Source organism: Chlorella variabilis (genome assembly GCF_000147415.1).
Source record: "Chlorella variabilis unplaced genomic scaffold CHLNCscaffold_22, whole genome shotgun sequence".
NCBI lineage: Eukaryota > Viridiplantae > Chlorophyta > Trebouxiophyceae > Chlorellales > Chlorellaceae > Chlorella > Chlorella variabilis.
This window is the reverse complement of record NW_005435066.1, coordinates 461,150-471,779: the sequence shown is the minus strand read 5'-3', so window position 1 is coordinate 471,779 and position 10,630 is coordinate 461,150. Positions and strand designations below refer to the sequence as shown.

The following is a 10,630-nucleotide window of genomic DNA, read 5'->3' as shown; positions in this document are numbered from 1 at the left end:
TTCCGGCGCCCAGCAGCCGCCCGTGCGGGGGCCGCCGCCGGCGTCGCTGCAGCCGGCGACGCCGGGCCAGGTGGCGGCGCGGCTGCGGCGGTGCTACGGCAAGCGGTGGGGCAAGACGGAGGAGGAGCGGCTGCAGGGAGAGCTGTCGTTCCTGCTGGATGGTGGCGTGGTGGGGGCAGCCAACTGCCAGGCAGCCACCATCCTGTGGCACAGCGGTGAGGCGCCGGGGCGGTACGCAACAACCATCCTGGGCCACGTTAGCCCGCGGCCGCCGCCGAGCCAGCCCTGCTGCTGCCATGGATGCCGTGCTGGCACCGCCGCGCCGTCTCTGCATCCATGCTATCCATGCTAAGTGCTGACTGCTCTGCCCTGTGCCGCCGTCGCCGCCGTCGCCGCCGCCGCCGCCGCGCAGCCGGCCTGCCGTGCCACCTGGCGGCCGCCCTGAACCAGCCCGACTGCCTGCACATGCTCTTATCGGCGGGGGTGGGGGCGGTGGACGACCCCACCGCCCAAGGCTTCACCCCTCTGATGCTGGCAGCCACCGGCGACGGCGCGGCCGCCGCCGCGGTGCTGCTGCGCGCCGGCGCGGCGCTCGAGGCGCGCAACGACGCCAGCAGGACCGCGCTGTTCCTGGCCGCCGTCAGCGGCAGCCCCGCCACCCTGGACCTGCTCATCCGGGCGGGAGCAGACGTGGGCTGCTGCCTGCCTGCCTGCCTGCCTGGGCAACTGGCTGGCTACGAGCTGCTTTCCTGCGGGCTGGCTGGCTTCGCCTGAGGGCCACCTCTCTGTGCCTGGCGGCACTGCTGCCGCCGCAACTTGGCAGAGCGATGCAGGCGCGCCCAACCCCGCCTGCATTTTTCCCCCCGCAAACCCCTGCTTGCTGCAGGCGAACGCTGTGGAGGATGCGCGGCTGTGCTCGCCGCTGGTCGCCGCCGTCACGCGGGCGGCGGCGCTGGGCGCGGCATGCCACGCCCGCGCCCCAGCCTTCCTGCGCTGCGTGGAGCTGCTGGTGGCGGCGGGCGCCGACGTGCGCCTGGCGGCCAAGGACGGCAGCACCGCGCTGCATGCCGCCGCCCAGGGCGGCTCGCTGGCCTGCTGCGACCTGCTGCTGGATGCCGGGGCCGCCCTCGATGCGCCAGACGCGGCCGGGCGCACGCCGCTGGCCGCGGCGGCCGCCGGCCGGGCGCCGCACCCCCGCTGCGTGCTGCACCTGCTGGGCAGGGGCGCCGCCGTGGCGTCTGCGGAGCTGGTGAGCTGCCTTCCGCTGGGCAGGCTGCTGCTGCGTGTGGCTGGCTTGCCCGAATGCAGCCGGCGCCTTGCAACTTGCTCTTCCGTCCAGCATGGGCACGCCACGCAGAGCGCTCAGTTCAGCTCTGCCCGGTGTGCCTGCCACGCCACGCACACACTCTCTCCGTGCACCCCTGCAGGCCTCCCAGGTTCTGGGCACGCTGCTGCTGGCCGGCAGCGCGGGTGGCGACGGCGACAGTACCGTGGTATCCGTCTGGCAGCTGCTGCCCCTGCTGGATGCGCGCCAGCTCAGCGCCCTCAGCGCCTGCCCCGCCTTTTTCGACCTGCCGCACAGCGAGGCCCCGCACCAGGCCCTGGGCCTGCCCGCAGTGGATGCGATGCTAGAGGTGACGCGTCTAAAAAGGCTGCCAGCTGGGGTCCGGCTGCTGCGACCGTGCTGTGCCCGCCCGCCTCCTGCCCACCCTGGCCCGCTGGGCTGCTGCCAGCAGCACGGGCTGGCCCTCCTTTCCACCAGCGCCTGACGGGTGACCGCCTGGTCCTGCCCTCGTGTGCAGGTGGCGGTGCAGGGTTGCTCCAACCTGCTGTACAATGCCAGTACCGCCGAGGCAGCCAGCCAGGGCCGCCGGCCCGCGTACCTGTTCGAGCTGCTGCGCCGGGCGGCTGCCAGCGGCGCCGCAGACGAGGAGGGGAGCGCGGATGGCGGAGGCGCCGGCATGGGTGGAGGCGGCGGCGCACAAGAAGGCTTGAGGGGCCTGGTGGCGGGCAGCCCGCATGTGGCGAAGCTGCTGCTGATGTGGACCTCGGCCCAGGCACGCCCGCCTCTGTTGTGCACAGCTGGCTGAAGTGTCTATGCTGCCTGAACAGAAAGGAGCATGCCCTGCATGAGCGTGCGCTGGGCAGCCTGGGTCCCACCCCAATGCCAGGCAGCCTTTTGAGTTGCTGCATGTGCGCATGGCTGACACCAGCTGTCGGTCCCGCGCCGTCTTGTACCGCATGTACCGCAGATGCTGCTGCAGTACGCGGCCTGCATCGCGCGCTGCCACGGCGTGCCGCCCCGCGACCGCCAGCACCTGGCCTGCCGCGTGGGCCACCTCTTCTCCTCCTACCACGCCCTGGCCTGTCCGCAGGCGTGGAGCACCCGCGCACCCCGCTGGCGGCGTCTTGCGAGGCGGCGGCGCCAGCTCAGCGGCCGCCGCCGCCAGCCGACCCGCTGTCGCTGGAGGAGGAGCCGGCCATTGCGGCCGCCCTGCGGCCCTTTGGCGGCACCATAGACGAGCTCATTGGCTGCATAGACGAACAGGGGCAGCTGCCCTCCTGGCACTTTGTGCTCGAGTACCGGGAGGTGAGGAGAGGGAGGCGGGGGAGGCCAGCGGGCACAGCGCGCCGCTGCCTGCAGCTACTTGGCTGCAGATGAGCCCCCACCCCCAGGCATCCTTGGAGCCAGGCTCCACTGCCGCCCTGCTGCCGCTCTAAGCTGCTCAGCGCCGCCGCCTGCATGCCTGTGTCTTCCCAGGCGACCGGCCTGGCCTGCAAGCAGCTGCTGGTGCAGAGTGTGGCGGGCGCGTGGCCGCCCCGCCGCGAGGGCATGTTGGCTCTGGCCACCGGCCGATCTGGCGTGCTGCAGCGCGTGTGCAGCGCTGTGGAGGAGGCGCCGGCAGCGCAGGGCGGGCGCGGCTTTGGCGCCGTGCTCTGGCACGGCATACGGGTGGCATTTGACGAGGTCCGTGGGGCGGGGTGGGTGGGTGGGTGACTCAGCATCCCCTCCTGCTGCCATCCCACCGCCGTTTGCCGCACTGTGGTGCCCTTGCACGGCTTGCCGGCAGCCCGGGAGAGCCAATTCTGCTCCCAAACCCGGCCGCGCCGCACTCTTCTGCTGCGCAGGAGGACGGCACGGGCGACGGCGTGCGGCGGGAGTGGTTCCGCCTGCTGGCAGCAGAGCTGGCAGACCCGCACACCGGCCTCTTTGAGTCGCACGACGGCGGCGCAACCTTCAGCCCCGCGCCGCACGCCAGCGTGCAGTGCGAAGACGACGGCAGCGGCGGCCGCGGCGGTGGTGATGGGGGGCGCAGCGGCGGCAGCCACCTGCGCAAGTTTGAGCTCGTGGGCTGCATGCTGGGGCTCGCCATCCTGCAGGCAGGGCTCGCCGGCGGCTGCGCTGCCGCCTGCTGGCCAGCCGGTGCCTAGCCTCCCCTGAAGTGCTTGTGCTTTGGCCAACGGAAGGAGGACTGAAGGGCTATCTGCCCAGGGCTGTCTGCCCTGCCGCGCGCTCTGTGCAGGGCTGCACCCTGCCCGGCTTCAACCTCAGCGCCGCCACCTGGCGCCTGGCGCTGGGGCAGCAGCCGCAGCCGCAGGCGGACTTGCAGGCTGCCGACCCGCTGCTGCACCGCAACCTGGAGCTGCTGCGTGGCATGGGGCCGGCGGTGGCCGACCTGGGCCTGCACTTTGAGACGCATGACGCGCTGGGCAGGGCGGTGAGTGCCAGCTGGCGCCAGGCTGGAGCTAGCTTGGCACGCCCTGGACGTCTGTCACTTTTGCAGCTGCTTCCCCTCCAACCTGTCGCTGGTGCCTCCGATGCGAGACAACCATACAACCATGCATCGTGCACCCGTTTGCCCTGGCTTGCCCCTGGCCTGCTGCCCACAGGTGGAGCTGTGCCCCGGCGGCTCCACCCAGCTGGTGACAGCGGGCAACCTGGAGCAGTACATTTCTGCCGTGGCGCAGTACAAGCAGGTGGACAGCATGGCGGCCGAGGCGCGGGCGCTCGGGGCCGGCCTGCTCGGCGTGCTGACTGCCGCAGTGGCAGAGGGGCTGCCGCGGTGGCTGATCCATGCCGAGCTCAATGCCATGGTGGCAGGCCTCACTGAGGTTGACGTGGCAGCCTGGCAGGAGCACACGCGCTACGAGCACTGCACAGCGCGCACGCCGCAGCTGGGCTGGCTGTGGGCCGCGGTGGCGGGCTGGGGCGCCGAGCGCCGCCGCCAGCTGCTGGCGTTTGTGACCAGCAGCAGCGCGCTGCCGGCGGGCGGCTTTGCCGCGCTGCGAGGCTTCAACGGCGCCCTGCACCCCTTCACAGGTGCCGCCCGCTGCTGCACATGGGCAGCCGCACTGCCTGCTGCTGCGCCCACCTGTCGTCCCCCGCAGCGCTGCACGTGTGTGTGTAGCCAGGTGCCTGCCCCGCTCCACCTTCACCCTCCCTGCTAACGTTCCTGCCGGGTGCACCTGCCCATACCTGCAGTCTCGCTGGTGGCGGTGGAAGGTGACGAGCGCCTGCCCCGAGCCTCCACCTGCTTCAACACGCTCTTCCTGCCCGCGTACAGCAGCCCGGCGGTGCTGGAGGCGCGCCTGGTGCAAGCCATAGGCGGCCAGCAGGCCTTTGACGAGGGTGGGCGGGCTGGGGCCGGGGCTGTGACACCTCTGCTATCATCGGCCCGGCCTGCTGCTGACGCGACGTACACCGATGCTGCATGCGTGCAGGTGTGATCCGGCGGTGACTGCTGTATGTGCACCAAGAGCAGTCGAGGCAAAGCATCGCGGCAACGTGTTGTGAAGAGCATTCTTTTTGGAGATCTGCTGTCACTCCTGTTTATCCGCCTGTCCTCGGCACCCTTCCCTCTTAGCGAGAGTATGTTGTCTGCATGAGATTGCAGTTGTTGCATTATTGTTGCATTATTGTTGTATGCCTCTTGCCAGCCTTTGTTGCTCCTCTGTGCTTGCCATGTAAACCTGCCATCATGAAACACTGGCTGCCACCCAGAAAGGTGGTTGCTGTTTCACAGACAATTGAACATCCAGTGTGGGGCAGTGCACAACGCTCAGCTGCAGCTGCCCTACTGCTCATTTTTGTCGCTGCCCTCCTGCTGCTCCTCCTTAGCCAACAAAGCCTCTTCTTTGCTCCCCCCAGCTACCCGCTTCTCTGCTCCTTCCTTCTTCTGCTTCTTCTTTGGCTGCTGCTGCTCCTCCTCCTCCAACTGCTGCCGCTGCTCCCCCTCCTGCTGCTCCTCCTGCTGTTCCCCCTCTGGCTCCTCCTCCTCCTCTGCCCGCTGCTGGCCCTGCTGCTGCTTGGTGCCAGCATCGCCCCCTTTTGCCGCATGCTTGTCATCCCATGCCTGGGCCGCGTCCCGTCCCGCATCCCTGCCCACCATCCAGCAGTTGTCGTCGCCTCGCTGGTAGCATTGCTCCTCTGCCTCCTGCCCCGCCTTGGACGCGTGCCGGCCCTTCCGCTCGGCAGCGGCACGCGCCGCGGTGGCAGCAACTGGATCCTTGCTGCCACGGTACAGCTCGACGTATCTGTCCAGTACTGATTGCCAGTACTGCCAGTACCCTTCCTCCGAAAGGTGCGCGGCCGCAAAGGCCTGCGCGTTTGCGGCCAGGCGCTGCGCCACGGCTTGGTTGGCTGGCTGGCGCAGCGTGCGCACCAGGTCCAGCACATCCGTCTCGCTGTCCCGCCAAAATTCCAGGTAGTGAACGCACGGCTTCACGGCACGGTAGTACCTGCAGCATGGGCGGGACAAGAGAATCAAGAACCAATCAGGGCCCGCACATTGCAGAGGAGTGGGGGCACCAGCCGCAGATGGCACAGTTGACCGCCAGCCAGCCTGCCAGCAGCAGGCAGCACGTGGCATAGCCGCCAGCCCGCCGCACGTATCCATGCGGCGGCACGCAGCGCTCGGCGCGAGCGTGGCGGGCTGGCTGGCGCCGGCAGGCGCGCGCGGCTGCCTCACCACTGCTGGTAGGGCGAGGCCTGCTTCAGCACCAGGCTGTTGATGGACAGCAGCGTGGCAAAGCGGCTGGAGGCGGTGATGCCGTCCAGGTTGATAAGGTACCTGCATGGGTGGAGGGAAGGGATGGTATGGTGTGGGTAGGCAGGAGTCTTTCAGGGGAGGCAGGAAGGCCGGGCGCGCCGGGCAACGAGCCAGTCCCCTGCTGCAGCTGGGGCAGAGCCAGGCAGGCGCCACGACCGAGCCTGCCGGCACCTGCGCTGCCCTCTAGCCGGCTGCGCCTCCCTCCTCGGGGCGAGAGCTGCCAGCGGAGCAGCGAGCCGGCAGCGCTGGCACACGCGCACACTCCCACTCTCACACCAACTCTCACTCTCACACTACCCTCACTCTCACACACACTCTCACTTGTACCAGGCGTGCTCGTAGTGGGTGGCGGGCGGGCCGTACACGCCCTGGGCCCTGTGATGGTCTGAGTTGATGGTGGCGTTCAGCAGGTCCGGGTGGCGCAGCGTGAGGAGCGGGAGGTGCTCCCGCGAGCAGTTGCCGCCCTCCACAAAGCGCGTGCCGTTGAGCGGGTGCACATTGCACCAGGGCGTGCCCCTGCGCCGCGTCAGTGGCCGGCAAGTATGGTGAGGGCAGCCAGCAGCACGCCGCCAGGCAGGCTGGCTGGCGGGCAGGCAGCAGAGGCGGGCTGCGTGGGTCACCACACCACACACACACACACACACACACACACACCAACCACACCCTGGCTACACACCGGCTCACCTGAAGAACGCCAGGTCTGCCTTCTCGTCCCAGGGCACCGAGTGGGGCTCGTAGGGGGCCCTGTTGTTCAGGTGGAAGTTGGGAACCATCACATCGTCGTCGTTCTGGTGCCTGATGACGCTCAGCAGCGGCGCGGAGCACACGCTGTGCCCGCTCTGCGCGTGGGCAGCCGCATGCGTGGTAGGTGGCGGGTGTTGGTGGTGACGGCGGCGCGGATGGCAGGGGGTGCCCTGACGAGACCCGAAGCCCGCCCCGGCGGTGGGCCAGGCGTGGTTCCGCACAGCAGCCTGGTAATCGCACACACACGCACACACACACACACATGCAATGCAGGCCGAGCCGTCCACCGCCAATAAACGCCGCCGCCGCCACCACCACCGCCACCACCACCTCCTCACACCACCACCACCACCGCCGACACACACCGCCACCACCACCACCACCCACCCACCTGCACGTCTTTGCTGCAGGCGGAGTAGTCATACACATTCCAGAGCATGACCAGCCCCTCCGGCAGGCGCAGCTTGCCCGCCGCCATGCGCGCGTTAAAGACCGTAAGGGCCGGCTTCAGCCACTCGTTGCAGTACCAGGTGCAGCGCAGGCCGTACCGGCGCGGCAGCACCAGCGTGTTGTTGCGGACCTGCGGGGGGGAGGTTGGAGGGCAGGGGCGTGGAGGGTGTGCGGTGTGATAAGGGGGGCGTGGGATGCAGGTCAGGGTGCGCAGGCCGCGGCGGAGGCGGGGCAGGCCACAGGCAGGCCAGGGGGGCAGCGGGCGCAGGGGCGACAGGGAGAGTGTAGCCGCAGCGTGGTGAGAGGTGATGGGCTCTGGCTGGTGATCGCCCGAGTGCCCGCCCGTACACTGCTGACTACACTGCTGGCGCGAGGGCATGCCACGGCAGGGCGCGCACAGGCAGCGCGCACAGGCAATAGCAGCAGCAGCCGCCGCAGCAGCAGCCGCAACGGCGGCAGCGGCGGCTCCAGCCGCAAGTGCTGCGCCTACCTCCACCCACACTTGGGTGTCGTGCGTGCCGTCTATCCTCAGCGCCGCGGCTGTGTCCAGCAAATCTTCCAAGGTGAACCCCGTGTCGTCCCAGCGGGCAAACGACTCCCTCACGCCCTCTGCCATGCGCCGGCTGCTGTCCGCCAGCGCATCTGCCACACGCGGGATGGCCCCGGGGCCCCCACACAGCGCCTCTGCTCCTGCCTGCTGCCCGCCGCCGCCGCGGCCGCTGCGGGCTGCTGGGCCCGCCGCCGCGGCCGCCGCCGGGGCTGGGGCTGGGGCTGCCGCCGCCTGCAGGGCATCCTGCCCCGCTTCCTGGCCGGGTGCAGCTGCCGGGCACTTGGGCGGCGGCGGGCACTCAAGCTCCTCGCAGGGCGGGCACTGCTCTGCTGCCGCTGCTGCTGCCGCTGCCTCCACGTCTGCTTGGGGTATGCACTCTTTCGGCTCGACCGAGGTGGTCTCGGCGCAAGGAGGGCACATCTGCACAGGGCAGGCCCCGCCGCGCTGCAGTGCCGCCGCCGGCTGCCAGCCGCCGCTGTCGCGAGCGACCAGGACCAGCCCGCCCACCACCAGCAGCACCAGCGCCGCTGCCGCGGCACCCGGAAGGTGGCGCCGCGCGGAAGGGGGGTGCTGCGAGGCGACCAGCGGCCGCTTTTCAGCCGGGTTCATCGACACGGTGTTGCTACTCGGGGGCCCTAACCACCGCCGCTAGGGCGCTAGTCCATCTGTCTGACCAGCAGCGACAATCAAGCAATAGCGACCACATGTATTGCTTCTGCCGCCCTGGATGCACACCCCGCCGCGGCCGCAGCGCCCACAGCGCCGCCGCCTCCATTTCAGCATTTTCCAATGTGGATCATTTGTTGACTAACTTTGCCGATGTTATTTGCGTTTACCAAAGCTGGACAGATCCAAGACAAATTGGTGGCTGAGCAGGAGAGACGGGCGGGTGGGCGGGCAGCAGGTGAACCCGCCCATGCCGCTTGCCAGATCTAGAGAGAGAGGGGGCAGTAACTACTACACATAGCATGCGTGCCAGGAAGAGAGTGCAAGGAGCATCTGACAGGGACGGAACTGAGTGTGTGCAGCAGGGGCCGGCAGCTGGGTTGGCCATCTCTTTCAGATCAAGAGCAAGCCAGAGAGAGGGGCGCGGGGGAGCAACTCGCTGGCAAAACCGCAACTATGTTGTGCCTCAAAATTGAATTGACAAACAATTGCCAATGTCACATGGGTGAATTAGTAGGATGCAGGCCGCCCGCCAGCAGTCGGATGTGTTTGCTTGGCGATGCCGTGGCAGCCGTTATCGGCGCGGCTCACACCGCAGGCTGGCTGGCAGCCGCCCTGTGGCTGGGCAGGCCAGCGGCGACACGTGGGGTGGACGGGCCGTCGGCACCGGTGATGGCCTGCACCCAGACACCAGGCGTATATGCAGATCAGTTGGCAGCTCTACTGTCTGCCACCTGGCATCCTGGTGGAATGGAAAGCAGAGGCCGCCCACCTGTGGAGTGAGCTCCTTGGAGGTGCTGGGCTGAGGGCTGGGGGTCATGCCCACCGCGGGGTCGTGCGGGGTCTCCCTCACGGTGTCCTGCAGGGAAGCCAGAAGGGCACGGCAGGGTGGTAAGCGAGGGTGCATAGCAGCCCGGGGCTCTGGGCTCATGCAGCCCGGCTGCAGGCTGCGCCCATCCCTGGCAGAAACAGCCTGGTGGCCTGGCAGCCCCCCACTGCAGCGGCAGTACAGCAGCAGTACCAACCCAGTCGCTGCGGAAGAAGAGGTGAAAGGGAACCGCAAACAGGGCGCCGGTGAAGGGGCCCACGCTGCATGCAGGCATGGCAGCACGCACGGCAGCGGGAGGTTGGCGCGGGCGAGCAGCGCAAGCACCCGCGCACGGCATGCCGCCATCGAGAAAAGCATGCCCCAAGCGTGCTGATGGCAGGTACGATTGGCGTTGCATGGGCAGCCCACATGAAGATCCAGAAGGATCCCGGCCAGGTGCCGCTGACGATGGCAGGACCCAGGGAGCGGGCAGGGTTGATGGAGCAGCCTGCACGGCGAGGGAGGGTCGTCGCGGGAGGGCAGTGGCGCCTGCCGCCAGCGGGCACCATGGGGAGCAAGGCATCTCACCACTGACAGCACAGCACAGCATGGCACGGCGGCAAGCCAGCCATCAATCACCGTCGATTGGGAGCATGACAGCGTGGGCGCAGAACACGGCAAAGCCTGCGGGCAGGCGGCAGGCAGGCCGCAGGGAGGCTGCATCAGCCGGCGGGCGCGCATGCAGGCCCTGTCCCAGGCGCACAGGAAGCCAATGACTGTTTCACAGAAGGCAGAGGCTCATGGAAGGAAGGAAGCAAGCAAGGAAGTCTCCCTGAGGGAGACGAGAGCAAGGCTCACCGATGGCCAGCGGCGCCTGCGCCCTGGCAGTGCTCTTGCGGTTGGCCGCTGTCTCCAGGACTACGCTGACCAGCACAAACGTCATCACCTGGAGGAAGCAAGCAAGAAGTCGTGCATTCCTTCAATGCCTTGTGGATCACCTGGATCACCTTGGAATAGCAGCGGGCGCCAAGCTTGCTGCGCGCCACATCAATGGCGGCGAGCAGGCACCCCACCAATCCCTCACCCCCCCAGCGCAGCGCAGCGCCCTCACCGCCTCGCCGACAAAGGCGTTGCCCGTGCTGACGCCGCGGGCGATGGCGTTGCTGCCGAGCGTGCTGGCGGCGGCGTGCGGCACGGTGGCATAGAGGAAGGAGCTGCCCAGGATGGCGCCCACCAGCTGCGCCAGCATGTTGGCGGCCGCCTGCAGCGGGCCCAGCGTGCCGCTCAGCGCCAGGCCCAGCGACACAGCGGGGTTCATCTGGCCGCCGCTGAGGTGGGAGGTGGCGTAGGCCAGCACTGCAC

General features: G+C 68.9%; 3 protein-coding genes across 3 annotated transcripts; 1 reads left to right on the top strand and 2 right to left on the bottom strand.

Annotated features, from left to right (window-relative positions):
* Positions 1-4,110: 4,110 nt before the first annotated feature.
* Positions 4,111-4,629, top strand: CHLNCDRAFT_14906 (hypothetical protein; the record flags this gene model as incomplete). The annotated part of the gene is made up of 2 exons (XM_005844544.1): positions 4,111-4,321; positions 4,484-4,629. Coding segments are annotated over 2 exons (357 nt in total), but the record flags the coding sequence as incomplete, so codon positions are not given.
* Positions 4,630-5,075: 446 nt separating this feature from the next.
* Positions 5,076-8,403, bottom strand: CHLNCDRAFT_138890 (hypothetical protein; the record flags this gene model as incomplete). The annotated part of the gene is made up of 6 exons (XM_005844453.1): positions 5,076-5,739; positions 5,970-6,071; positions 6,372-6,566; positions 6,735-6,889; positions 7,186-7,374; positions 7,735-8,403. 6 exons carry the CDS (start codon positions 8,401-8,403, stop codon positions 5,076-5,078), a joined length of 1,974 nt encoding a protein of 657 aa, XP_005844515.1.
* Positions 8,404-9,732: 1,329 nt separating this feature from the next.
* CHLNCDRAFT_13804 (hypothetical protein) lies at positions 9,733-10,625 on the bottom strand (the record flags this gene model as incomplete). The annotated part of the gene is made up of 4 exons (XM_005844452.1): positions 9,733-9,776; positions 9,908-9,985; positions 10,127-10,214; positions 10,380-10,625. Coding segments are annotated over 4 exons (456 nt in total), but the record flags the coding sequence as incomplete, so codon positions are not given.
* Between the last annotated feature and the right edge of the window lie 5 nt (positions 10,626-10,630).